This window comes from Neurospora hispaniola (genome assembly GCF_033458365.1).
Source record: "Neurospora hispaniola strain FGSC 10403 chromosome Unknown B0T23scaffold_2, whole genome shotgun sequence".
NCBI classification, from domain to species: domain Eukaryota; kingdom Fungi; phylum Ascomycota; class Sordariomycetes; order Sordariales; family Sordariaceae; genus Neurospora; species Neurospora hispaniola.
This window is the reverse complement of record NW_026944407.1, coordinates 3071775-3098471: the sequence shown is the minus strand read 5'-3', so window position 1 is coordinate 3098471 and position 26697 is coordinate 3071775. Positions and strand designations below refer to the sequence as shown.

At 52.0% G+C, this 26697-nt stretch overlaps 11 protein-coding genes across 11 annotated transcripts; 5 read left to right on the top strand and 6 right to left on the bottom strand.

Annotated features, from left to right (window-relative positions):
* Positions 1-656: 656 nt before the first annotated feature.
* B0T23DRAFT_353476 (cytochrome P450) lies at positions 657-2609 on the top strand (the record flags this gene model as incomplete). Its single annotated transcript, XM_062836112.1, has 6 exons — positions 657-734; positions 855-1655; positions 1742-1788; positions 1853-2120; positions 2193-2368; positions 2444-2609. 6 exons carry the CDS (start codon positions 657-659, stop codon positions 2607-2609), a joined length of 1536 nt encoding a protein of 511 aa, XP_062695745.1.
* Positions 2610-2981: 372 nt separating this feature from the next.
* Positions 2982-3323, bottom strand: B0T23DRAFT_402598 (uncharacterized protein; the record flags this gene model as incomplete). Its single annotated transcript, XM_062838687.1, has 1 exon — positions 2982-3323. The coding sequence occupies one exon, from the start codon at positions 3321-3323 to the stop codon at positions 2982-2984; it is 342 nt and encodes a 113-aa protein (XP_062695744.1).
* Positions 3324-5324: 2001 nt separating this feature from the next.
* Positions 5325-5915, bottom strand: B0T23DRAFT_310554 (uncharacterized protein; the record flags this gene model as incomplete). Its single annotated transcript, XM_062834591.1, has 1 exon — positions 5325-5915. One exon carries the CDS (start codon positions 5913-5915, stop codon positions 5325-5327), a length of 591 nt encoding a protein of 196 aa, XP_062695743.1.
* Positions 5916-8304: 2389 nt separating this feature from the next.
* B0T23DRAFT_353470 (cysteine proteinase) lies at positions 8305-9961 on the top strand (the record flags this gene model as incomplete). The annotated part of the gene is made up of 5 exons (XM_062836111.1): positions 8305-8427; positions 8608-8650; positions 8709-8758; positions 8809-8828; positions 8904-9961. 5 exons carry the CDS (start codon positions 8305-8307, stop codon positions 9517-9519), a joined length of 852 nt encoding a protein of 283 aa, XP_062695742.1. The 3' UTR covers positions 9520-9961.
* A 310-nt stretch (positions 9962-10271) lies between these two features.
* On the bottom strand, positions 10272-11714 carry B0T23DRAFT_84782 (ribosome biogenesis protein SLX9-domain-containing protein). The gene is made up of 2 exons (XM_062841882.1): positions 11323-11714; positions 10272-11114 (listed from the first exon to the last, which is right to left on the bottom strand). The coding sequence occupies exons 1-2, from the start codon at positions 11323-11325 to the stop codon at positions 10449-10451; spliced, it is 669 nt and encodes a 222-aa protein (XP_062695741.1). The 5' UTR covers positions 11326-11714; the 3' UTR covers positions 10272-10448.
* A 229-nt stretch (positions 11715-11943) lies between these two features.
* Positions 11944-13510, top strand: B0T23DRAFT_310064 (uncharacterized protein; the record flags this gene model as incomplete). Its single annotated transcript, XM_062834562.1, has 2 exons — positions 11944-12079; positions 12186-13510. The coding sequence occupies 2 exons, from the start codon at positions 11944-11946 to the stop codon at positions 13508-13510; spliced, it is 1461 nt and encodes a 486-aa protein (XP_062695740.1).
* A 92-nt stretch (positions 13511-13602) lies between these two features.
* Positions 13603-14991, bottom strand: B0T23DRAFT_353462 (Presequence translocated-associated motor subunit pam-17, mitochondrial). The gene is made up of 2 exons (XM_062836110.1): positions 14073-14991; positions 13603-13952 (listed from the first exon to the last, which is right to left on the bottom strand). Exons 1-2 carry the CDS (start codon positions 14773-14775, stop codon positions 13852-13854), a joined length of 804 nt encoding a protein of 267 aa, XP_062695739.1. The 5' UTR covers positions 14776-14991; the 3' UTR covers positions 13603-13851.
* Positions 14992-15566: 575 nt separating this feature from the next.
* On the top strand, positions 15567-17690 carry B0T23DRAFT_84729 (uncharacterized protein). The gene is made up of 2 exons (XM_062841881.1): positions 15567-16816; positions 17036-17690. Exons 1-2 carry the CDS (start codon positions 15887-15889, stop codon positions 17585-17587), a joined length of 1482 nt encoding a protein of 493 aa, XP_062695738.1. The 5' UTR covers positions 15567-15886; the 3' UTR covers positions 17588-17690.
* Positions 17691-19863: 2173 nt separating this feature from the next.
* B0T23DRAFT_309431 (uncharacterized protein) lies at positions 19864-20235 on the bottom strand (the record flags this gene model as incomplete). Its single annotated transcript, XM_062834521.1, has 1 exon — positions 19864-20235. One exon carries the CDS (start codon positions 20233-20235, stop codon positions 19864-19866), a length of 372 nt encoding a protein of 123 aa, XP_062695737.1.
* Positions 20236-21244: 1009 nt separating this feature from the next.
* On the bottom strand, positions 21245-23853 carry B0T23DRAFT_402591 (uncharacterized protein; the record flags this gene model as incomplete). Its single annotated transcript, XM_062838686.1, has 2 exons — positions 21245-21949; positions 22015-23853. The coding sequence occupies 2 exons, from the start codon at positions 23851-23853 to the stop codon at positions 21245-21247; spliced, it is 2544 nt and encodes an 847-aa protein (XP_062695736.1).
* Positions 23854-24674: 821 nt separating this feature from the next.
* Positions 24675-26530, top strand: B0T23DRAFT_84700 (uncharacterized protein). Its single transcript, XM_062841880.1, has one exon. The coding sequence runs from the start codon at positions 24872-24874 to the stop codon at positions 26312-26314; it is 1443 nt and encodes a 480-aa protein (XP_062695735.1). The 5' UTR covers positions 24675-24871; the 3' UTR covers positions 26315-26530.
* Positions 26531-26697: the final 167 nt, after the last annotated feature.

Below are 26697 nucleotides of genomic sequence, written 5' to 3'. Positions count from 1 at the left end.
AGGAATACTCCATGTGGACGAAGATCAGACATGAGCGCACACGGGGATATGCACGGCATTCTGCCGGCTGGTTTGCCAGGATAGACCAGAAAGAGGAAACAAAAATCGCCGATACGACTGTTGATGGTGGTATGTAGTATCATCATGAAATATGGAAGCTTGTGATCAATACCAAGGGCGACTGTGTGTGGGCTGGGGTATGAGTGGTGGATCAGACAGCAGTGGTGGATAACGAACTTGAGAATGGTCACAAAAATGGGTATGAATCGGAGGGCTGTTAGATGGAGATAGAGCGGCGTACTTACCACATGGAGAGTTATTTCGTGTTGTGTGACTGATGAGGGCGAGCACTGCTACATGGAGTATCAATTGTGAGAAAAGATGGGGATGAATACGACAGACTGTCGGATTGGAGGCAAAGTTCCGTCAGACAAGGCAGGGACGCCGGAGTCGTTGCGTATAAAGTGAAAGAGGTTGGCTCACCATCTTCGAGCGTCCTGGTCGATGTCAGTCATCTAAGTGCTGGCTTTAAGTGTTGAGTGAAGACTCAACAGGAAAAAAGTTGCACGCTACTCTCTCCTTGTCCCTTTTAGGTCAAAAAGGGCTCCGGACTCTTTGTTCAATCTTTGCAACAAGCCCCAGGGCAACAAGACACCATGCCCGTCATAGACAAGCTCGCCGGTGTCACCGGGTTGTCAGGACTACATCTGCTTCTCGGTGCCGTTGGAGTCACTGTAAGAAATTATCTTTTCATCTCATCAATTAGCCCCAGTCAACATATGCCGCCTCCTCATCTTTCAACGTTCCATATCGATGAAGGAGGACCTTCACTAAGCGTTTAACTTTAAACCCAGATCCTGCTATACATCATCGGCTCCGCCATCTACAACATCTTCTTTCACCCTCTAGCCTCATACCCAGGTCCGCTCCTGCAGCGCGCCTCCCCCATCCCCTTCAGTATCCGCCATTGCCTCGGCGTACAAGCCTTCCACACGCAAACTCTCCACGACAAATACGGTCCTGTTGTGCGAATTGCACCCAATCACCTCTCCTTCACCGATGTGCGTGCCTGGCGCGACATCTTCGGCCACATCGCCGGCAGCCGTCATGGCCAGGAGGAGATGCCCAAGTTCAAGCCCTTCGTCCGCCCCATCGACGACCAACCCGTACACATCCTCAGCGCCGGGCGCGAAAAGCACGGGCAGCTGCGTCGGGCTTTGGCCAACAGCTTTTCGGACGCGTCGATGCGCGGACAAGGGCCGCTGATCGGAAAGTATATCGACTTGCTGGTTCACAAGCTTCATGAGCAAGGACAGGAGGGAAAGGTACCCCTGAATGCAACGTCGTGGTATAATAGCGTGACGTTTGATGTCGCCGGTGACCTGATCTTTGGTATGTCGTTCGGAGCGTTGGATCAGAATGGTAACCATTCGTGGTTGCAGTACATTCTGGGCAGCCTGAGCAGCTTAGCGCCGATGGCGGCGTTAAGTTACGCGGGACTGCACTGGGTCGTTCAGCTCCTCTGGAGGGCGAAGGGCGCGGAAGTGTTTAGGAAGAGTATGGAGAGCGTTGATCTGATGTTGAAAGAGAGGTTGAAGATGGCGGTGGATAGGAATGACCTCTTTGAGGGTTTGGTTCAACGCCAGGAGAAGCTGGTAGGTGCTCTTGTTTTCCGCTCCTTTCCCCCCTTTCTCTCTTTGCGAACCAAACAGCAGATGGCTAATGATGAGTTGTCAATCAGGGTCTCAGTTTCGAGGATCTTTCTTCAAATGCCTGGTTACTTGTGCTGTGCGTCTTCCCGAACTGTGGCTTCGTCTGACACAATCTACCTAATTCTAACATACGTCAACAGTGCCGGTGCAGATACAACAGCAACTACCCTCACGGGCACAACCTACCTCCTCACGCAGCACCCCGAAGTCCTCAAGAGAGTGACCCAGGAAGTGCGCTCTTCGTTCAAATCCGTTGAAGAGATTGATATCAGCTCCGTCAACAAACTCACATACATGCTTGCCGTGCTGAACGAGGCTATGCGTTTGTACCCCCCCGTCACATCGTTGACAGCTAGGATGGTGCCCCGGGGAGGGGCCCATGTTTTGGGAGAGTATTTACCTGAAGGAGTGAGTAACGACTGATCAACCCAACCACTTGCCGCTGAGAAGAGGAATACCGACTGATCTTTTGATACGCAGACAATCGTCGATGTCCAACAATGGTCCATGAACCACAGTAAGGAGAACTGGGTTGACCCTTGGGCTTTTAATCCCGCTCGTTTTCTCGACGATAAGGAGACAGCCAGGGAGAAGGGCAATCTACTCGACGCTTTGCAAACATTCAGCGTCGGTCCAAGGAACTGTATCGGCAGAAAGTAAGCACATGTTGTCTGCCCTGTCCTGTCAGATGTCGATGGCCCCTGTACTAACCACAGCTCTCACCTGAATAGTCTCGCCTATGCTGAAATGAGATGGATTCTTGCCCGTATCCTTTTCGATTTCGATCTGCGTGGGGCACCGACCAACCAAAACTGGATCGAACGGCAAAAGGCGTACGGTCTCTGGGACAGAATACCCCTTGATGTGTACTTTGAGCCTACGAGAGAGAGGAAGTGAGGGAGATACTTGGATACAGCAGGGTTGGCAAAGTTCGATCCATGGGGGTTGGTAGAGGTTTCACTTTCCAGCCACTTGGTGGAATGTAAGAAGTAACGAATGAGTCCAATGAGATTAGTTAAGACTGACTGAATTCTTTGAGCCTTTGCCACCACCTCATGAAGAACATGGTAACTTCTTTGGCTCTCATGATTTCCTTGCACTGCTACCCTACTCCCCACCCTTTTTCACGAATCCTATAGATCCGTTCACCCTTCTACTACCCGCTGCTATGTGCGCTTTCTCACGAAAACATCCGGATTATCCGCTCGGGATACCGATCTAAGCTTTCACAGAACGGCGAGATGGCTGAGCAGAGATGATTGGTAGGCCTTAGGCGGGAACGAAATGTCCCCAGAGTGACCAGACGAGGTCGTAATGGTACTTTGGGTTCCAATTCTCCGGGTCCCAACCGTGCCTTAGAAGTCTCTCGCGGATATGGGGTTGCTCGAGAGTCAAGCAAAGAGCGTACTTGGCCACAGACCGGCCGAGGTCCCAGGTCTGCCACAGTCGCCGATTGTTCCTGTCAGGCTCCTGGATGTCGGTATCGAGGAACACATCAAGACCTTCCATCCCTAGAAATTGTCGGATCGTGGTGTCCCAATTCTCAAAGTTGTGGTCCCTATCTCCATCCAGTGGCACCAGCGTTTGCGGCAATGTGACCCTTGCCAGCATAGCCAACCGGTGCAACGATTCCCGAGGGCGCATGCCACAGTACCTGTGCATTGCTGAAAGGCTATTTGCCACTTGGCAAGTGGTTGTATTTGGGACTTCTGGTTGGACTAAAAGAATGGAGAGACGACGAAGAGGAAAGAGCCCAAAACGCTTGTTTCTAGGTACGAGATGTTGCTTAAGAAAAGTTGCTGAGATTTACACCAGTCAGCTGTCGCGTCTGCGGAAGTGTGTGATGAGGAAGACGCCGGTTCTCGCTTGCCTAGATGTTTTGGAGAAAGAAGTAATGAAAGGATAGGCAGTGATTGGCAGTGTGTTCCAGGAACGGTAGGGCGACGCTGTTATTTAACTTGATAATGGACTTAGCAGCGCGATGGAAGGTTACAGATCGATCAGAAGTCGAAATCGACTGCTAAGGGCGGATACTTCAAGCGGCAATGCTCGTGGTGAGAGTGACTGTGTACGGTAGGATTGTCTCGAGTTTCCCCAAGGGGACTGAAATCGCGGATGCGGTGAGGGCGAGTGTAATGCTTTTTTTTTTGTGTGTGGATGGGGAAGAGCGCGAAAGGTGGGGTGGTGAGTTGACAATCGAGAAAGACGCGAGGGGAAAGTGCAGCTCGAGGCCGCTCAGCTCCTTCGCAACTTAAAGTTCTTAAACGCTTTGACCGCCCGGGACAATTGCAAGTACGGCCGACAACTCAAGATAGCCGTTGGGGAGAGAATCAGTAGAGGTAGGTACCTTCGACACCTGTTTGGATTAGGACAGTTGCTACTGTCATTCTACCGGGCACTTGCAGCTTCGTCCTCCTACGCGCCGGACATAATTTGGCAGCAAAGTTGCTCCAGAACAAGCCAGTTTTGAGAAAAACTGTTTCCCTAAATCTTGGGGGCACGCAAGTTCTTGAATCATGTAATTAGGCATGGTGATGGCCATTAGCTATCTACTATCTGTACTTTCGCTATCTCATCTAGGTCAGATTAATAATGACTGCATCCGAGCAAGAACACGGAAACTATGAGTTCGCAGTAAATACCGATATGGGGTTCAGTCCTGTCAAAACTTTCATCCCTTTCATTTGTCCTTATGGTCATTGGCAGTGTCCAATAGCTTTTTACAACCTTACAAAGTTGTTAGTGTCTTGTTCTTTCGCGGTTGATAATGTGCTCTGGAGTCCACGTTCATCTGTCCGGGACGAGGGTCAAATCTGCAGAGGCTGGCCACATTGGCGGGTAACGAGATAGATCGCGCTATGTATCATTAACTCATATACTCGTCAGGTCTTCGAAACTGACCGTCTGACTAGCGGGCAGCTGAGCGCAACGATATTTAAAGGGTTGCAGGAAAACGGAGATGGAAGCCAGGAGAAGGAAGGCTGAAAAGGAGAAGGGATTTGCCCTTGGACTGTAGCTCATTTCGTAAGGACGGAACACTCCATGTAGTTGTATTTGAGAGAGGGAGAGTGAAAAGTGTGAACTGATCTTTCAAAGTTTTCGTGGCCAGGGATTGAATTTGGATGAGTGTGAGGCAGTGTCTCCTTCGTTCTGAAGACGAAATTACGTTGGAACCTGGACAGTAAAATTCTGAAACTCGCCTGTCTACCTCCTTCCATGTCCGTCTCATTCCTTCCTCTTACACGTGAAGACACGATTTGCCATGACGTTGATGATATCGTGGGAAGAAGTGAATTAACGGCAAATCATTGTTGTTTTCGTGCTTTCTGCACCTAGGTCTTTACAAATGGAACATGCAAGCGACTTGTACGCTCATGAATATCAACGTACCTCTAGAATCTTAAGATCACACTACCATGACCAAATCCCTCACACGGAAAAAGGCGATATTTCCACACTGAAACGAGCATGCCATGGCCCCCAGAACTCCTTGTCTTCTTTCTTGTAGATGCCTACCCATGCAATTCCCATCAACCCATCCTTGCAGCAACCGAACAAATGCTAGAAAGAACCGCCGCCCAAGAACATAGGCAGAGACCGAAACAAGAGATCCTAACCCTCAATTTTCCTATTGTCCTCCTCCTTGTTGTCTTCCCCTGCGCACTCCTCCTCACCGTCTCCTTTGTCGTTGCCACTGACCAGGTGGTCATCGTTGTGCTTGCTCTCACGAAGCCTGTCCTTCATGCGGACAATCATATTCGAAGCTGAAAGTGCCTGATACTGAAGCATCAGAACGGTGAAAGGGGGTAGGACATTGTTCGCCTTGATGCCCTCGCGCTGAATGTCACCAGTGCCGGGAGTAGATAACAGCTGTGTGAGTTGGTGTTTGTTGAGGGTGGAGGAAGATGTGATAGCACTGATGGAACAGACAGGGTCGATAGCGGACATGGACGAGAGGAATAAGAAAGATGGGTGGAGGCGGGTGGTTGATAGTGATGAGGCATCGAGATGGGGAAGACGCGGAAGAAGGCCGTTTTGCGGGTGGAGAAGGCGGTCCCTTCTGGTCTTCGTATCAGGAATGATGTTGAATCTGTTTCTCTTCAGAGTGGTGGTGTTCTGGGCCGGCATCTTGGGTCTAATGTTCGGGGGTGCGGCCTTCATTCTCGCGGCCGTGGCAGCCCAATGAATGGGAAAAGAAGACATCGCGTGGAAGCTAATATAGGCCTGGACTTCTCCAAATCTTGGGCGGTTTAGCATGAAGCTTTGGCCGGTTGTCGTCTAGTGACGTGCTTTGGCTTATCTTTGGCGATGATTGTTGGTGGTGGTTGGAAGTCGGGGGAAGTAAGGACAAGGGAACCTATTTCCTATGAGCCTTCATTTATGGAGCGATGGAAGATGCGAAATAATAAACGAGGATTTAAGGCCGAAGAAGCATTTAAAATGTGCACCTTGCGGTTCACCGGGCTTCCAGCGCCGCATATATGCAATGCTTCCATTGATTCGATGTCCGTGGTTAACAAACTCGGCCTGGTCACTTGACAGACGAACAACATCTTTCAACCTTTATGAAACAACATTCACCATACCACATCTTTGGTCCCAACTCCTAACTCGAACGCCACGGCGCCTTGATGTTTCATATCCGGTGCAAATATTCATGGTGATGCCTCCAAAAGTTGACTGGCAAAGACGCCGCTCGCCTTCGGACAAAGAATAGCCGCGGTGTAAGGTAGCCGAAGCGCGTCTCAAGGGCGTCAGCGCTCCTGTGCGCATATCGACGTCGATATGTCCCATGATGACTTCCGTCCAGCAGCCCTATAGGTATTCATCCCAAGCCTCCAATGGACTGGCCAGGCGTAGATATCGGTTCAAGCCACATCTAAAGCTTCACCGGCCACACCAACCACTTCGTCAGGTCGACGGATTTCAATGGCGCTTGCCATGACAGGATATTTCCTATCGGAAGAAACGCAGAAGGTGATGTCCAGTGATACACGACCAATTCCCATAACACTGAAATGACGACAGTTGAAGATGCTGGTGAGCCGGAAAGTCGACAGTCGTGAATGGGCGGCAATACCAAGGCTCGCTCGGACACGGGAACTCCAAATGACTCGTTCGTCCCAAATGGGCCATAAGGCTGAGATATGAGCCTCAACGTAGACGCAAGCAATGGTGGCAGTGCTGATCTAGATAGTGGGTTATCGTCGTCATCCCCAATGGATGAAGCCAAGGTCCTCGGCCCTCGGAAACCGGGAGCTGGTATAGCATCCCCGTTGTAACATTGAATGATTCCTCGAGTGGAAGGAGGCAAAACGACATAGTAGTAGATAGTCCGTTTTCTGGGCCATAATCCCTCGAGTCTCAACGTGGCCCACTGTGATTCTGAGGGCTGCAAAGGGAACATCGGCAGAAAAAGCGATAAGATGCACGATAAGGCGGTCTCTACCGAAGGGAACAGGCCTGGCGGCGATCTGCACATGCAGATTTAGTGTACGGCACTTTCGCCCAATGACGTCTTTAGCTCAGCCATTGCGATGTTGCCTTCAACACGTCTGGCTGCTTTTTGCCAACGCAGTCTCGCAGATGGTTAGCGTCCCGGCCCCAATGTCCGTGAGTCCCCGTTCGTTTCGTTCGTCGAAGCTGTTGCTCCAACTCCATCATGAGCCCATCTTTGGGGAGTCAAAAGACGGGAACTACCTACAAGCACTGCTCGGAGACCGATGTGACAAGTTGAAAGTCTAGAACAAAATGGCCCACCCATGATGATTGTCTGATGTCCATTGTCCACATTGTTTCTTGGGACTCTGTGCCTTTCCACGGCTCACGGGTAGAGACGTCAGTCAGCTCCCGTGATGTCGGCCTTAGGCGGGCGCTATTGACTGCACAGACGACAGGTCGGGTGGGCCTTGTTGAACACACAGGACCAGCAAGAGGAGCGGAGTGTTAGCGCATACAGACAAAATAGCCGTGACTCTTAACATAAGCCGTCAGCGGCTTACAAGCGCTTTGCCTGCAGCGCGGGGCGCGGGCAGGCACCTCCAGGTCTCACATCCACCCACCAGTCCACCAACTGCATCGGTCGTTCCCGCTAGCCTTTTCTTCACAAAGTCCCCGGTCTAAAGTGCGGTGCCCTTCCATTCTTTCAATTCGACTAAGTTCTTGCCCGCGCGTTTCGAGCCAGTGTCTCTGTGACAACATTCAAAGACAACAATCCGGTGATTCTCTGACTTGGTCATCGTCTTGCATTTCGTACGGCCCCCGCTCGAAATTTCGCACATCAGAAGCCCCAGAGAGCGAACAGAAGCCGATACGAACAACAACGGCTGATTCAATCGACCCCTCCAAGAGAAGGCCGTCCGAAAACTATAACCACCCTCTAGACTAGTCTCTACTGTACATCCGAGACTTCAGCGACACCGATACCGTTTTGCGCGATACCAACGATCTAGGCTTCGATACCCGTTCACAGTTCTGCGGTCTTCCGAAAACCGACAATCACCATGCCAAGCTTCCGGCGGAAAATCACCAAACATTTTGGAGATTCAGTGAGCCACCCGCGTTCCGTTCCTTTTACAAGTTCCAGAGGTTCATGATTGTCAAGGCGATGGGAAGCAAGCTGGGTTTGGCGCCGGGGTTGGTGCTTGGTGCTACCTCGATCTGGAGTGACCGAGTAGCCGCCTTCGCCAGAGCGCCACGGAGACGACAGCTTCCAGTCACAATTTGCGGCCAGTTGCCGGTTAATACAATGAAGAGACTGTTGAGCTATTCGAATTGGCCGTCCTTGCCTGTAGGAAGCCGAATTGACGTCGCAGGATGACGAGGTCGCGGGACTAGGCACATCGCATCGCTATTTGTCCAAGAACACTTCTGCTAACACAGACGATCCGTTTAGCTCACACCTTCAAAACCGTACCTCTCCTACCATGACATTCTCCGTATGTGGATCGGTCTGGCATATGTCTGTTGACCTCGATCTGACTTGGGGGTGATTAGTGACGAGTGACGATATCGTCTCGCTCAAATATGACTGGCTTACTGATAACGTATGTCACAATTCACTGTTGTTGTCGCTTTGGTTGCTAACCTGGTTTAGAACATTGCCTTTTGGGAAGAGTATGTACACATTGCCAATACCTCTCTCCCCTTCTTTACTATACCGGGTCCCCCGATCTGACATGCGTACTCTAGATGGCTCGAGAGAGAGGTCCTTCCCAAGTACCCGCGCGCCCACATCGTTCTCCTACGACCTAGCATAACGTTTCTCCTGATGCAAGCCATTGATCTCAAAAGCATTGGCAGCGCGCTACCCGACTTCAAGAAAACGACGCACATTTTCCTGCCGGTCAACGACAGCCGGGACCGCGAGCGCGCCGACGGTGGTTCCCATTGGTCACTGCTCGTCGTGTCCGTCATCGACCGTGTTGCGTTCCACTACGACTCGCTCGGTGGTGCAAACTTTTACGAAGCCCAAAAGTGTACGGACCGTCTCGGCCGGGTACTCGGCATGCCCCTGCGGTTCCACCAGATGGAGGACTCCCCCCAACAGGGCAACAACAGCGACTGCGGCGTCTACGTCTGCATCGTGATGCGCCACCTTCTCATCAAGCGGTTGCTGAACGCCAACTCCAACGAAAAGGTGTCCATGTCCATGGCCAACAAGGTCATCGACAGCGCGGGCGGCCGCAAGGAGATGATGCAGATCATCGAGTCGTTACGGAAGGAGGGCGAGAGGCGACGAAGCTTGAGCCCCATGTCGACATCGTCGAAATCCGGATCGTCAAAGACACCGCCCCGCATTGAGTAGTAGTGCGAGTCAGCGAGTGTGCGATGCGAGTAAGCTAGCTGGCTGTTTGTTGTTGATTGTGTGCGTTGGACAGGTGATATCCCGCCTGTCTCAGAAGCAGGTTTCCATTCACACTGGCACAGAGAAACAAAAAGTTTTAGGATACCTTTGAACGAGAGAGCGCAACCCCATTGGAAGAAGGCTGGAGCAAGGAACGAATGCACCGTCAACGGGCCCCTTCTACTAGCAATCTTCCTGCATCACTGCGTGCAACGGGAGAAGTTTTCTTTTTTTTTTGGTCACAGCGTCGAGATGGACGACCACCCGCGCTGTAGGGGTCATCAGCACAAAGCGCGGCGTCAGACTGACGGAGAGGCGTTAATAGGCGTTAGGGTTCAAGCTACGAGCCATGAAGCACTCAACACCACACATAATCATTCCCAGGGGGAGAGAGGCATGATTGAAAAAAAAAAAAAAAAAAAAAAAAAAAAAAGAAACCAAGTAAATCATGATTCCGAAAGGATGAGCTCTCCCGTGGCTTGGTTGAGAGCCCGGGGTGCTATGACGCCCGAACTTTATAGGGAATATCTAGCATAGGACGGGAAATATTTGCATTATGGCATTGTAGCCTATTTTCAGGCGTATGTATATGGCTTAACAAACGTCGTCCTTCTTTTTTTTTTTCTTTTTTTCTTCTTCTCAGGGATCGCTGTACTTGAGGTACTCGTAATCATGGCTCTTTATGTCTCACATTCTTCCTTGGATCGCAATGTCGTCTCGCTCAAAGTGCATGGAACGAACAGGAGCAGACGAATGTATACTGTTTAGTCTACCTAGAAAATCGAAGCGAAAAAATGATACAGATTTGGTACATGTATGCCTCTCCAACGCCGCCAAATTCCCAACAACAAAGTGATCTCAAAATGACAAGGGGACATTGACGGACACGATCATGCCGTCTTGCCCAAGAAAGCAGGGTTCTGCTCCATAGTAGCAGAGATGAACCCCCTCAGCGCCGCCCACCTATTCGTCGTCGCCGGTTGTTGTGTCGTCACCTGTGCCCCCTGTGTCTGTGTCGGCTGCTGCTGCTGCTGTTGCTGCTCAACCTCCATCGCGGGCGCCGCCGCCGCCGGTTCCTTGACCGTCGCCAACTGCGCCAAACTCCTCCCAAACCGATCCATCTCCGTCTTAACCACCTTTTCCTTCCTCTTCAACGCCCCCGGCCGTGTCTTCAAGCTCTTATGCCTCACCCTCCCCATCGCTTCCTGCTGCGCATCCATCGTCTTGCCGCTCTCTTGGTCCTCCCTGATCTCGTTGCTGATTTCGCCCAACACATCGCCCAAGCTCTCCAGCGTCGTCACCAGCTTTTTCGAGGGACGCCTCCGCTTGAGTTTGCGAGAAGAGCCAGAGCCAGATGAACCGGGAACGGTCTTGGCGATCCGGGACACAAAGGCGTTGTGCTTGATGGTGCGCCTGTCCTTTTTCGAGTCGATGAAGGAGTCGGACACCACGTTGTTCTCGCGGTGGAGCTTGCGCGGGAGGAGGGGGTCGGCGAGGCGCTTCAGGGCTTTTTCGCGGGCCGAGAGGCGTTTGCCTGGGGTGGGGGCTGTTGGGGCCTGTGGTGGCGTGGTCACAAGGTGGGTTAGTCTACATTACTTACAGTAGTTGGTGTCGCCAGATAAGGAGGGAGGGGAGGAAATGGAGTTTGGGAGGTTGTCTTTCGTTGCGCAAGGGGGGCGCTGGGAAGAATGAATGAATGGAAGGTGGGATGGGTTGGGGACTTGGTTGCTTTGGTCGGTGGATTGTTGGGGAGAGTAGACGAACCATGGCTGTTTATGCTTATTCGAACTAACTGTTTGGTCTCGATGTACTGGTACGATGTGATGTAAGGAGGGCGAGTGCAAGTTGGTTTTAAGAGACGATGATGCAGATGCTGGCAGGGTTCAAGATGTGGACTGAATGGAGTTGAACGACGTGCCCGCGTACCTCGACTGACCACAATTGCTTCCCCAGGATTGAGTGATGGGCAGAATTGACTTTTGAGTGGAGCCGGGAATCGATAACGGAGGGACGTGAACGTGCCAATTCCTCACCGCCTACGCCTCCGCTACAGGGGGCCGAGCTGTGGGCCAAGAAGTTGAACTGGAGGGCTGCAGCAGTGGTCAGTGGGGTTGATTCAGCCCTACGATTTTATCATTTCGTTTCCCTTTTCCTCATTCAATTTCACATGATTGCATCTGGAAGAGATAGACAAGGGAATCAAGCCATATATCAAAGAGGCAGAAGCTCAATGCTAGGTTCATAAGTGCCGAAATTTGATCTCGCGATACCTGCCCCGCACTCGCTACCGACCTAGGTATCACTGACACGCTAAGGTAACTGGGGACTTTTATGTATGTATCGCACTCACAACGTTTCAAATCATCTTGCCCCAAACACAACAAGATGCAGAACGGCGGTGCCAGCTCAGATCAAAATGGCTCAATCAGCTCTGTGCCTCGGGACACGAGCCGGCCTCTCACAGAAGAAGAGCTCGATAGATACTCCCGTCAGATGATTGTACCTGGAATGGGAAAAGAAGGTGAGCACTTCGTCCCCAACGTTACTTTTCGGCCAACCGTTCGTTACCCCTGAACCAAAGTAAACAAACCATATCTGACTAACACCCCCACCCTATCTGTCCCCAGCTCAACTTCGTCTTATCAACGCCAAAGTCCTCATCATCGGCGCCGGCGGCCTCGGCTGCCCCGCCGCGCAATACATTGCCGGCGCCGGCATCGGCACCATCGGCATCGTTGACGGCGACACCGTCGAGCGTTCCAATCTGCACCGACAAGTCGGCCACTCCACCTCTCGCATCGGGCAGTCCAAAGCCTCGTCCCTCATCACCCACCTTCGCGGCCTCAACCCACTCCCCACCTACGTCGCTCACATCACTCACATCACCCCACTCAACGCCGCCGATCTGATCTCACAATACGACCTCATCCTCGACTGCACCGACAACCCCGCCACCCGCTACCTGATCTCCGACGTCTGCGTGCTCCTCTGCAAACCGCTCGTCTCCGCCGCCTCCGTGCAAACCTCGGGGCAAATCATTGTCCTCAACTGCCCGCCTACTCCGCAGGGTCAACTCGATGGTGGCCCCTACCCGCCTTGCTACCGGTGCTGCTTCAAGAAACCGCCACCGGCCAACGCCCAGCTCTCGTGCGGCGAAGCAGGCATCTTGGGTCCCGTGGTAGGACTGATGGGCGTGGCGCAGGCGGGGGAGGCCATCAAGATTCTGGCTTCTGCGCTTCACATTCCTACTACTACTACCTCTCCGCCAGCTCAAGGGGTGCCGCGGGCGCCCGTGCCCGTGCCCGTGGTGGAACCTACGTTGCTGCTGTACTCGTACTCGCTGACTTCTTTCCTGTCGCCCTTCACTTTCCGTGCTTTGAAGATGGCGCCGAGAAAGAAAAACTGCTTCGCTTGTGGCGAGGGAAGCAAGCAAAGGTTGACGCTGGAGGGGGTGAAGAATGGAGAGCCGAATTATGATTTTTTCTGTGGGTTGGGTGGTGGCGGGCCGGAAAAGGGGGTGTTGTCAGAGGAGGAGAGGATCACGCCTAGGGAGTTTGTGGAAAGTGTACAAGGAAAGGACGGCAATGGGAAAGGAAAGAAGTATGTGGTGCTGGATACGAGGGAGAAGGAACATTTCAGCTTTGGGAGCATCGAGGGGGCAGTTAATCTGCCGTTTGGTAAGTTATTGAGTAAGGCCGCACAGTTGAAGCGGAGTGGGGAGACACCCAAGGTAGGTGATATTCTACCGCCGGAATTAAAGGTCCACGACGGAGATGGAGACGAGGACATCCCCATATACGTGGTCTGTAGAAGAGGGCTGGACTCGCAGGAGGCGGTGGAAAAGTTGAAGGAGATGGGACTTGATAAAGGAGGGAGCAGGAAGATTGTGGATATTGCTGGGGGAATGAAGGCTTGGAAGGAGCAGGTTGACCCAAGTTTCCCGTATCTATAACCACAGTGTGTCCGGTCTTTGGAGGAGATAGAGTCTAGGATATAAGGTCTGCGGCGGCGAGTTCCTCCGCTGGTGACCAAGAGATACCAAATATATATTTACATATACATATTGAACACAAAATCTCCATGTCAGTCGGGGGAGACTAAGCACGGAAGAAAATGGTTCTTGAGTGACTTATACATAGCCAGTCGTCATGTCCCCGACGAATGCCCCTGCGGTATCTATCCTCGTACATCCCACGCGACCCGACATCAAGTCATCATGTCATTGCTCTTCATCCCTGGCTGCTTCCCAGGTGTTAAGCACAACGCAAATTTACTACTACCCGATCGATACGCTCAAACAAAGGTAGTGCGCTTCTTGTTGAAGGCCCTCTGGTCCTTGAGCCATTGTCTGTAGCCAGCAACGCTGGAGATCTTCTCGCCGTAGAAATCGGGAACTAGGTTCCATTCATGTTAGCCCAATTGGTTCGTACTTTTCCATTTTATATCCGCAGTCTTTCCCTTCTGCTTCATCCTGAGACAAATTGCAAAAAGGAAAAAAAAACAAAAGCACCTACCAGGGTTACCCATAGAGCTAGCGCTAGGATCAACACGGTGCTTCTTGATCCTCGCAAAGAACTGGCCCTCCTTGATCTCCATCTGACCTCTGTACTTGCTCTTCAGCGCGTTGAACACCATGCCGCCCATGGCAGGCCCCATCAGCCACCCCAGCGCACCGAAGCTGGCCGTCATCAGACCGACTGCAAACATGGGCTCGAGCGGCACCTGCGCTACCATGGCGTCGGCCACACCCGTGCTCAGAACCGCGCCTCCGGCCCCCGACGTGATCAGCGTCATGATCACACTAAAGGCCAGCTGCACCCTCCGCCTGGTCTTGCGCAGCTTGAAGAAGGTGTTCCAGTCCAGCACGGGCTCCCCGGCATGGGCGGCTGATTGCGCCGCGGCGGCGGCTTCGGCAGCGTTGGCGTCGAGCTCGGCATCGGAGCGCGGGCGAGTGCTGGAGGAGGAGGAAGAAGAAGAAGAAGAAGCCCTACGAAGCTGCTGCTGGGCCTGCTGGGCTTGTTGTTGGGCGCGGAAACGGAGGACGAGGGCAGAAGGTGACGTTGAGAGAGGGCGCACAGAGGTTGGTTGTGGAAGCTTGGTGTTCATGGAGAAGGGCGAGCAAGGGCAGGCGGTACTGCGGAGGAGCATGGGCTGGAGGGCGCCGGAGGACCGGCTGACGCCCGCGCGGAGCATCGTCGTTGCTGTTGAGCTAAGCATTGTGTATCTGATGTGTGTGTATCGACAGAAGAACCGATCGAGTCGTCGTCGTTAGGGTGAGAGTTGTCTCGATTTCGAAGCTTGGCGTAGAGTTGAGAGCTCAAGTCCCGGTTAGGTGAACAATGGATCGAAGTGCGTAATTTGGTGGGGTGGGGATGGACGAGGCACGGTCTTTCGACAAAGTTCGCTGTGATGCAAGTGCCAGTGGGCTGTTTTTAGCGGCTGTGAACTGCTGCAGCTACCTGTAGGTACGTACTGGGGCTTGCTGTGCAGCAGCTCCCGTCTGGGGTAGGTACCTCTAGGTACCTCTAGGTTGCCCATGGAACCGGCTGGTACCCCAGACAAAGATAAGATAAGGGCCATCGCCAAGGGAACTTCCCTTGTGAACTCCCGATTGATGTCTTGCGACAAGTTTGGTCAGGGGGGCGAGGACTGCGATGTAATTGTTGGTCTACTGCTCAACACCCAATGGTTTAGCACCTGTTGAAGATAACTCCAAGGTCGTGACTCCGGGCTGCAATATTACCTAGAAATGGCAAAAGAAATAATAAAAAAAAGTAAGTAAAAGAGTTGAACATCAGTAAACTCGTAGTAGAACGAATTCAAATAGTACTTTTACAATTATAGTTTTTAGTTATTTGATTATGAAATAAAGTTAGATATCTGCTTATTGCCTAGCTAGCTTATAAGATTAGTACAGCGTTCTTGGCACTACAGAAGTTAAATACGTATAGTATAATAACCCGACATAATCCGGCCTTGGCGCCCAGTTATTTAAACCTAACGATCGACGCGCTGGATTAGCAGCACCACGCCAACTTGACAATCAACGTGGAAGCAATCATCACCCGAAACACATCACGACATGGCGACTGACAAGCTTTGTCGAGGCGCACTTTGCAAGTAAACCGTCAGTGTCCCAATGGCGCATCTCGAGGAAATACCGGCGGTCATCTTCCTGCCCTCACGCGACAAGTCTCGCCTTCGGCCCCTTCCTCCACAGCTGCGCGGGCCAACCTCGCTGGGCGCGTCGCACACGCCCACTTGAACCTACCTCTAACCACCGCCTCCAAACCATTCAGTTCCACATACCATCTTCCTAAACTGCGCAATGGCCGGCAAGCCTGTCACCGGCCGTCCCAAGACGACTATCGAAATACCTCTCCCTTCTATCAAAAAGTACACCCGTGGCTCGGGTCCACCGCCGCCTCCCATTACTCTCGCGCCGCCTCGAGATTCGACCGCATACATCATCGACCAGTTTGTCCTGCCTGTGCTTAAGGACACGAAGCCAGACTCTCGACGGCGTATTTTTTACCATATTGGATTTACCGACATCCCGGCTGCTAGGCTTCTGGTCCCATGCAACGAAGTCCTTGATTACGTATCCCCGCGCGAGTTGGAGGAATGGGAGTACGATGCTCTCCAAATTAAGGAAACGGATAAGGCTGTGGAAGCTGAGCAAAGGCGCAAGAACCAGGAGCAAGCTCCCGCTAAGAAGAAGCCTGGTCGCCCTCCAAAGGCCCGCTTGAACGAGCCAGCGCTTGACGCACCCGCGGAGCCGGTCATATCGTTGCAAGAGGGGGACGTCCTGTTGGCCAAGCAGGAGGCTGTTGGCGGCCCCTCGTTAGCTACTCCACAAAAACGGAAGCGGGTCGAGATACCCAGGTATGATGATTCCGACGAAGCGGCGATCCATCTCCAACTACAGAACCAGTCACCCGTTCCCAGCGAGGTAGAGGATAGCGGCACGGACCTGGAGGGCTACGATTCCACTGATCCTCTGTCGGCCGATCTAGGTCCCAAGGTTACATCTTATTCGCGAGGTAATAGCTCAGGGTCGTCCGCGCAACAGCCTGTGGCCGGGCCATCCAAGCCAACAGCAACAAAGCCAAGTGTCTCGAGCAACATTGCCTCGCGTCCGTCATCGAGTGTCGTTTCCACCCCAGGAAGAATTCATCCAATGTTTGCCCGCAGCATTGAGGTAGGAAGCATCTCGGTCAGTGGACATGGCAGCCAGAAAGGGGCAGGCCAGAATGGGGTAGGTCCTTCGCGTGGCTTTGGAGGAATAAATGCGGAGGCCAATGCGCGAGCTTCTCCGTCTAGAGACAACAGCACACGTCAGTTCAAAGCGGTTCCTAAAGCAGCAGTACTTCCTTTTACGCACCCAACACAAATTACGCCGATTTCTTTCACGCCTCTTGCAGCTCCCATTGCAGTCTCTAGACCGATAGTCACTTCTGACTCTCTATCCAAGCAGATTGAATCTTCCAGCGCAAGGAAGCGTCGAAAAGACGAGCAACCGAAACCGGGCAGAAAGCGCAAGAAGTCCCACATTGAAGAGCCCACTGATTCCTGGGTAGTCAAGGAACTACTCGACGACCAATGGGTAACCGAACACGGCGTCAAGGTTCACAAGTACCTGGTCCTCTGGGAAGGCAACTGGCCCCCTGACCAGAACCCGACATGGGAACCTGAAGACAACATTGATGACCAGGGCCTCATCAAGACATACCTGAAAAAGAAGGAAAGCGGGATGCTAAAAGCCCCCAAGAAAACACAGCGGTCCATGCTGTCGTATCTCTCGCAGCCTCAGTACTCGAGCGTTGCTGAAGCATTCGAAGGCGATATCGACGAACTACAGCCAGAAGCTGCAGCTGTGACACCGGAAAGTGATTCGGATGACGGTGATGAGCTTTTGGTGACGGAAGAGCCTGTCGCCAAGACACAGAAGAATGGGAAAGGAGAGAGTAGCAGTTTTACCTCGTTCGACTCGAAGCTGGAGAAGTACCAGAAGACATTTTCAAGGTGATGAGGAAAATGCTCGGGCGCATGATTGGAGTGCTAATGGGCACGCACTTCCTTTTGCTGGAGAAGTTTGCTTGAAATATACTACGTTCTTGGGATGAACCTAATGGAGTACCCTATGGGCAGAGTGATGGCTCGCTGACATCGTTGTTTCGCGGCTATCGAACCCAGAGGATCGCAAGCCATGCCGCGATCTGATACTATGTCGCTATGTTCCTGTCCCGCCAGTTTTCATCCCACCAACTCCTGGTAGAATGGATAGAGGAGACTGTTTGGACGGTGATTCGGGTGGTATCAAAGAAGGTTGGATGCATGAAGCAATATGTTGGAGCTGGCGGGAGCGGCAATGGGCAAAATAGCTCGGTTGGCATAAAGAACCCACAGCGGAGGACGAGTACGGACAGCTAGAGTCGAGACCTTGGGGTGCCGGTATCTGTATTTTTATTGCACATAACACCAACCGCTACTAGCTTCAGCGAATCACAACATTACCATCAACTTTTCCGTGTTTTCCACCTATCCAGACGTGTCCGACGGGTGTGCTGTGTCTAGAGGTACCCTTGTTCTGGACACATGGAAATCATCATGATCTATCATGTTCAAGTTACGACAATACCTCTTTACAGCTTTCACCCTTTAGACATATATACCTCTATCCTCCATTATCGGCACCATCCACCTCCAATTCCATACATCCTCATTCTCATTCATCCCAGTGCTCATCACCATTATAGTCCTCCATGCCTACGTGTTCCCCCAAATCCGTCCAAACCTCGTAGCAATCAAGAAGCAGTGCGTCGACCCAGCAATGGCATAGACGTCGTCATATCCCTCTTGCAAGCGCCGTCTACCTTTCCACGGACTGGCCCCATGATTCCTACTTGCACCTTCCGCAGTAGGTACGGTACCTACGTAGGTACCTAACCTGAAGAACACACCTCCCCGAACAGGCTGGCGAGCTTCGTTCAGTTCTTGCCTGATTCCGACTCAAACTTTGTGCCATGTATGTACCTTAGAGATACCTAACTGTGCGGCCAAATGCAACAAGTCCTCTAAAGTCGATGGCCACTTGTATGTGCTCTAGCGAGCGGAAGAGCGCGTGTCAGTGTGCGTGATAGGACACCCTCCTCCGCCACCAGTCAGTCAGTCCTCGGACTCCAGTCTGCGACTCGGGCTCCTCAGCAAGCATGGTGCCTGCTATACTAGGTGATAGTTTTGTAACCTTTAGTTATCCATCAAGTCAAAGGGGGTTGTTGTCTGGTTGTTGGGTGTTGCTGGACGTGCTGGCTGTCGCCCTCTCTCTTCCCTTCATTGGAGCCACCACCACCACCACCACCACCACCACCAGTAATTTCCATCTTTGGCAGACGCTGATATTTGATCCCGGGCTTAATATAAACACAAAAGTGGAGAAGTGAGGAACGGGATTAGTAGCTGACGATGAGGAGGGGGAGAATGAGTGAGGTTGATGATCTGAGAGGAAAAAGAAGGGGGTTGGGGAGGAGAATTGAGATTGGGGTTGTCCTCGTTGGTGATAAGTGATTATTTCGTGTCATTGTTCTCATTCATGTGATTTATTGTCGGCCAACGCCCAACACCTAGAGATAGATAAGCACCCTGGTTCAGCTTTGGCACATGATGTGAACTCTGGCAATATGTCACTTGGGAGAATGTGGCACAATCAGATAATGAGCTTCTAAAAAGGACGTGTTGTTTGGCCAGATTTATCGAGGTTGTTGCAATTACTTTGTCCACCACATCGCAACGTCGTGACTTTGGGACTATTCCCTAACATATTTATATCACCCACTTGCCCATTCCTCGAACGCCAACGCAAGTCTGTCCATTAATCCTCCACTTTGTGTATTGCGCAGTACATGTCGGGGAAATCGTCGCGAAATAGGAACCATACAGCTCTACAGGTAGGTAGTTATTCGACGTGCCGTTGGATGTGAAGGTATATTTAGGAGGAAATTTGATGCCGTTCGGTTCAATAGTGATATTTTGTCAACCTGGTGAATGCCCAACATCTATCGCAGCTTCGCCTCCCCTTTAATTCAAACTTCCCCTGCAGGTTCTACGAGGATTTCCCCTAATCTTTACTCCACACCGAACACTTCCAGACTTATCGTCACTTTTACGCCCATGGTTTCATTACGTTGTATAGAGAATCGTCTTGATTCGTGGTGAAAGAATGCCTTTCGTCGAAGACACCAAGGCCAACGTCTCTGACAGTAGGGATATCGTCGAAGTGAAGAGAGAGGCTGAGTATCGCGTAGCTCAAGCCCAGCCCTGGACGGCGGGCCCCCAGATGCCGATTACCATATCGTAATGGTACGTTGGGCTCGGGTGGTTGTCCTGCCAGCCGTGCTCGTAAAGAGCCTCCCGAACGAGCCTATTGCCGAGAGTAAGATCGATGAGGCATAACACCCTGCCCCGCTCGACGTTCCAATTGTCGCGACAGGTGTCGCACTCGCGCTGCTCGGGACTCATTTCATCAAGCACCAAGTGGTGCAGAAGGGAAGCCGCTCTGAGATACTGGCGGAGGGCAGTATCCCACATCTCAAAGTTTTGGTGGCCATCTAGCTCCACCAGACCGAACGGGAGGTGATAGTAATTAATCACGTAAACGGGTTGATCGGGGGCAGCCATTGTCACTTCTGCCGCTTGGCTGATGCTTGCTTGCTTTGGTGAAGTAGTAAGGTTGGTGATGAGGTATCGAGAGAAGAACGAGGACGCTTGACCTCGGTGTTGATTGAAATTCTGTGAGGAAAATCTGATATTTGCGCGCGTTAGCTGGCTACTGTACTTACAGTAGGGGCATCGATGAGGGCATCGCTTGTTTGCTTAGTTAAACGAAAGCACGAGCAAGAGTGACAGATGAGTAGCCAGGGCAAGAGTTAAATAGGTAGAAAAGGCGAGTCCTGTCATGCTGGGTTGCTTACATTGCACTGGTAGATGCCGGCTTGTGGTCCAATCAATGATGGGTTCTGACCTTGAAGCTTTGAAGGGTGAAGGACGATGTGGGCTTATAGGTGTAGATCTGCGTTACTGAGGAGAAGACTCGATGTGTCTTTCTTGCAAAAGTCAGGTCTGGTCGTGAAGATAGTGTTGTTGTTTGTGCGAGAGGAAAAGCTTCGCGCGGCGGGGTATTTGACCTGAGTGTCTTCAATGGGAGAAGGGGGGAGGGGAGCAAAGCGGAGGGCAGGCAGAAGAGGGAGCGTACCTCGGGGCCCACCATTAAACTTTCAACCACTTTCATTTCCTATTCTCGGTATCTGTACTCTTCCAGTTGTGGCACTTGCTTACGATGTCACATACGTCAGGGAGATGGGGCTAAGGCTAGTTATTCATACTCTTGAACTTTCAGTCTCATATGTGGCTTTCTAGGTTGGAAACTACCAGTATATAGTGTCAAGACCAACGTGAATTGAAGGCCACCACTGGCACAATATTGTCCATATCAGACTAGGATTTCATCTCAGACACTTAGCTCCGGTCTTTCCACCGGCCTCCAGTTAACAGAAAATTTGCACATATGACATGACTACCCGAAAGTTGACACTTCCCCCAATGATACATGTATCTGTTCGTAAAAAAAAAAGGACAGAAAAATTCCTAGAGAACGGCCAATGTAACGAAACATGCGAGAAGGAACGGATCAGTCAACGTAATCACTATCTGAGTCATAGTGTGACGACACCTCGATGACCTCCTGAGAAATATCAGACAGTATCTCGCCAGCAGAAGCCTGCTTCTGCTGCTTCAAACCGAACATGGCGTTATCATCCTGCTTCATAGCTTGAAAGGCGGGTTCAGGTTCGTCCGAGACTCGTTGAGCATCAGACTGTCTGCTCGGAAAGCCTATCTCGTTGCGGAGATTCTCAATGAACTCATCTGCTTCCGCATCGATCATCTGGAGCTTCGTGGTCACGTCGACAGAATGTCCGATCTGTTCGTATAGCTGTGTCCTGAAAAGTTCCACAAGGTCGTCCTTCTTTGGGACTGGATCCTCTTCTTCGGTCGTCGCGCGTGAAGATTCTTCAACGTATTCTCTCAGGCGCTCATCACACAACCGATTCAACATATGCATTTTTTTGACAAGTTCAGGCTTACGGGCACTGGCCAGTATCTTCGAGATGTCAAATGACTGCAGTTGCTCCTGCAGGTGTCGGACGTCCTGCAAGGCTGTGTCGAACATGGAGTACAACCTTTTGGTTGCGGCTTCGTGGTTATCAACAGTGGTTTTCCTTTCAGTTTCATGACAAGTGTTCATAAGCTCAAGTAGCAGCACTGAATTCTCCAGGTAGTCCTTGATTATGTCGTCCACAACTTCTTCACTCGGCTTAAGTGCGCGACGTAGCATCTATAGAAATATCAAGGTCAGGACATCAAAGATCACCAAAGAGGCTCATGGGTGGTGGAACTCACCATTCCTATCTTGTGTAAGATCGCATATGTAGAGTTATCCTCTGTCTCTCTCCTCCAGACCTCTCCCGGGCTCGTTGCTCTGCTTTGCTCCAATGGCGTCGCAGCACTCCATTGACTTTGCGGGCGCTGAACTGGCGTTTCTTGGTATTCGTTTGTAAGATTGGCAGCATGCGGCAACGAGTAGGCGAATTCAGATTGCTGAGCGATTGTCTGGACAGGCAACTGATCGTGAGATGGCTGTTTGCGAAGTGTGGGAGCTGTGTTGCGATGCAAAACTTGGTCTTTGAACGTCTCCAAGCCATTGTGGAACATGTTCCTAGGCGACCTTGGTGCCGCTCCAGGTTCTTGTTCATCGTCATAAACAGGATCTTGATCCATGAACAAAGGAGAACTAGAGAGTTCAGAGTTAACGCCATGATGCTTTTGTCCACGAAATGTAGGTTGAAGTACGGGAACTGCCTCCTGCGCCTGTTCCAGGTCGAGAATCTGGTGTTGGGGTCCCCTCTGAGCCAACCTATCCCACACATGAGCGACATGTGAAGGCACAATGTCTTTGGGCGCTGGCGAAGAGACAGCATCTCTCGAAATACGTCTGGGTGGTTCATTGACCACGTCATGTACGAGGGCTGCTTGCTCGCGAGATGGCCTCTGCTCATATTGTGTGACCGCCATCAGATTGGCAGTTGTCTTAGCAAGGAACGCGTCTTCAGATGTCGGCTGGGAACTGAATTGCTGTATTGCCTGGTCTTGGTAGATGGGCTGCGTGTCGATCTTCTGAGTGCTCTCGTGAGGGGGCTGCAACATTTCCTCCAGCTGATTCGAAGTTTGGACTCCAGTGGTTGCCGAGTCTTGCTTTTCCACTCTGTTGTGATCGGAAAGCACCGACTCTTCCGGCTCATTGGGAGTCTGAAGCTTGTTACTTGCCGGGATGTGCTTCTCAGTTCTGTTATCATGGGGAAAGACTTCCTCCTCGGGCTCAGCTGGAGTTCGAATATTTCTGTTTGCTGGCCTGGGTCTTGCTGCCTCACTCTGTTTGGTAGTAGGTTCGCCCTGGGCTGAACTGGCTTGCTCAAGGCGTGGGACCTTGGAAGGCTTGGATGAAAACCCTGATGCTGCCTTGTATCGTGTATCCGAGCCACTCGTTTCCAAAGTCTCGGTCGCATGTGGTCGCGCCTTTCGCTTTCTAGGTATGGGGGGAATTGGGCCACTCTTCGATTTCTGGCTGTCCTTCTCGACTTCAGGCCTCGAAGGGGGAGGAGTCGTCTTCTGAAGCTTCTGGTGAGCATTGAGCTGAAAAATCCGAGGGGATCTCCGAAGAGCAAGCCCATCATGGGGGGACGTAGAGTCGGTGGACTTGTCAGGTTCGGTCGGCGAGGTTGAGCCAGCACCTTTGCTGGGCTTGGCCTTTGGCTTAGCTTGGGACTGACGGGTCTTTGTAGGTCTTCTGCGGGAAGAGACAGAGTTCCATGGCATGTCGGGGGCTAGATCGTCGGCGGAGAGAGGTGTTCTGTTCTGAGTTTGGGCAGTGGCAGTAGGCTGGGCCTTGTTTTCGGGCTGTGGTGGTGTCTCCGTACTCGGATTGGGATCATGCTTCTGAGTTGGCTCCCAGCTGTCGGGGAGCATATCCGCCAACGGATCCCTCTTCCTGGGACTCGATTCAATCATGATGGGTTTGGGAAGGGAACCAAGATAGGACAGTCCATTGACATCGGAAAACGCTGTGAGTCTTGAGGGGCTTCTAGCACGGCGTTGAGAGGAGAGGACTGTCCAGAAATCGCCTCCGTCAGCCCGTGTCAGGTCGGCAGTGCTCTCGTGGCTTGGAGGTAACCACTGCTCCATGGCGGAAGGACGATGACGAAGCGCGGAAGAACTGCCTGTTCTCGATTGCCAGGTTGATCAGATGCGTCAATTCGAAATATTGTGAGAATCTAACCCATTTGGATACGAGAACCGATGGACACTGGGACAACAGATTTGGTCAAAGACACATCATCGAAGATTGTGCGATGTGCGCATCGAGAGGGCAAAACAGCCTCTTGACCTACTCATTCCTTCGCGCCTTCCCATTCTTCTTGGAGGCATCCGGGAGCTCGACCACGAAGGAAGGAACGGCCGAGAGACATTTGTAACATTCTCAATCGAGGGAAAAGATAGTGACGCATCGACTGGAAATCTATACTTCTAACGCCATTCGAATCGTGTAGTCAACACCTCAGATCGACGATGTAGGTGGTGGCATCATGCTGGGCCGCGGAAGCCGTCTCACCCCTTGAACTACCAAGAGATGGTCAGGTGGCCCGAACGCAATCCGTGCAATCTTAACGGAAGCACCGCGCTTCGCAGCCCTCAACGTAATACCCTGATGATTTTACGGAACGAAACGCAACCGGGGAGCACTCGGACTTCAGATAGCCATGATTGCCGAGCGGAGGATGGTAGTCCAAGCGGGACGGAGTCTCGGGAATCATTGTCGCTACGTAGATTGCCCCGTTCCGATTCGGCATGGTGAATGAGGTGGTTATGTATTGTCCTCCCATAGTGCACATACCTACGCCATAAGGTTGCATTCGATAAGCTTCCACCAATCAGAACGATTAGTCAGCAGCGGTGCTTCCCGGATTGTAAATCCAATCCGACGGCAACATACGACCTTCCTTCAACCACAAACGAATCTGTCATCCCATCTTTTGGTGCCTTTGATCTTGGATCTTGTATACTTCAAGATCATCCAACGCCCATCTTTCGCCATTTTCATTGCAATCACGTCTTTGACGGCCTCCTTCTGATTGGTACATCTTTTCCATCCCTACTGATCTGTCACCACCTGCGCACGGGCGATATCCCGACCCAGGCCACCATGTACTCCCGGAAGGACTACAACGCGACGGAATGTGGCATGTACGCCAGAGATGATAAGGATACAACGTCCGCAACGCTCAAACATCTCGAATACCTTCCATCCTCTACCTCCACTGCGAAACCATCCGTATCCTTAATTCCACGGACCTCTCGCGCCCGCCTATCCCAACCAGACGTCTCACCCAGTCCCTTCCCCGATGAACCGATCCCAGTACCCGCTGTGGCGGATGTGGGCAAACTCCCATCATCCAGCACCGTCCTATACCTTGCCTATGGCTCCAACATGTGCGCCGAAACCTTCCTCGGCATGCGCAAGATCCGTCCCCTCAGCCAAGTAAACGTCTCGGCGCCTTCGATCCGTCTGACCTTCGACCTGCCCGGTATTCCTTACCTGGAGCCCTGCTTCGCCAACGTCGCTTTGCGGAAGCTGCCCAAGAAGCCACCAGTGATTCCTATCCCGCCTGTCGATCCGCCCCATCTTCCATCTCCGGGACCCCAACCACCGGCCCAGGGAAACCCGGGGGGGAAAAGTGCAGACTCGGATTGGAACATGGACACGGGCGGTCTTATCGGCGTAGTCTACGAAGTAACAGCAGAAGACTACGCCCGCATCATAGCGACCGAAGGCGGCGGAGCCAGCTACCACGAGATCTTGGTCCCCTGCATCGAACTGCCTGCGCCCGTTCGGATCCCCGAACATCCCCGCCCGGACTTGCCCAAACCTTTTCTGGCGCGGACGTTGTACGCTCCTCAGGTGCCTGATCTCCCCGACGATGGCAACGATCCTAAGCACCCCTATCCTAAGCCTCCCGGAGGCTTGGATTCTACTATTACCGGCGGAGACTCCGACCCCAAAGACCCCAAAGAACCACCAAACCTTCCCCCCAAATGGCGCCAGGCGTTATCTAAACTCCTTCTCCCCATACACCGCCCCCAAACTCCCCCAACTCAACCTTCCCTCCGCTACCTTACCCTCCTCCGCTCCGGCGCCATCGAGCACGAACTCCCGCCCGCTTATCAGTCCTACCTAAACAACCTCGAACCCTACACGGTCACCTCCACCCGGCAGCAACTTGGTCGGCTGATATTCATGGTCGTCTGGATGCCGCTTTTCTTCATTGTGTTGAAGTCTACGAAATGGGTTGCTGATGATAAGGGCAAGGTTCCGGGGTGGGTTGCGGGGATGATGAGCGTGATGATGCATTTCGTTTGGGGGAGCTATGATTTTGTATTCAAGCCGGTTTTTGGAGAGGGGGAGAGGACGGTTCATGAGGGTGATGGAAATGATGGTGATAACGGTAAGGGTGGAGAGGAGAAAAAGGGGTGGGTGAATGGCCGAAAGAGATCGGGGTCTTGGTTGAGTAGACGAAGAAGTGAGATGGTAGTTGATGATGAGGAGAAGAGGTGTTTGTTGGATAATCTTGTCGAGGATTCTGAATGAGAGATCCGGGAAAGGGTCTGGTTTGATTGCATGGTTTAAGGCTTAATTTTGGGGTCGTTGCACTCTGCACAGTTTACCTGGATACTATATCGACGTGGTATGTAATACAGGAAAAAAGGTTCCATTACGCCCTAAGCTAAAGACACCGTACACATACCAAATTAGGCTACACCATCCCGCGAGGAAGGATCTTCTCCTTGGATGTGTGAATGATTTTATGTTCCTCAATGGTATCCGACACGCTATTGGCACGCATAAAACCGACCCCGTATACATGATGAACTCAAATGCCGTTCCCCACACCTTGGAACAATGGAACTCCCCTGACAACAGGCTCGATGCACTTTAAAAAACCCAAAGTACCTAAACCGCCGTAAAACGCC

Excerpts from the sequence above, each read along its gene's own strand:
- B0T23DRAFT_353462 (XM_062836110.1), bottom strand. The coding sequence starts at position 14,775 with ATGCTTAGCTCAACAGCAACGACGATGCTCCGCGCGGGCGTCAGCCGG. Across the intron at positions 13,953-14,072 it reads TAGCTCTATGGGTAACCCTG|TTCCCGATTTCTACGGCGAG; the intron begins GTAGGTGCTTTT and ends AATGGAACCTAG.
- B0T23DRAFT_84729 (XM_062841881.1), top strand. The coding sequence starts at position 15,887 with ATGGCCGGCAAGCCTGTCACCGGCCGTCCCAAGACGACTATCGAAATA. Across the intron at positions 16,817-17,035 it reads AAGGGGCAGGCCAGAATGGG|ATTGAATCTTCCAGCGCAAG; the intron begins GTAGGTCCTTCG and ends CTATCCAAGCAG.
- B0T23DRAFT_84700 (XM_062841880.1), top strand. The coding sequence starts at position 24,872 with ATGTACTCCCGGAAGGACTACAACGCGACGGAATGTGGCATGTACGCC.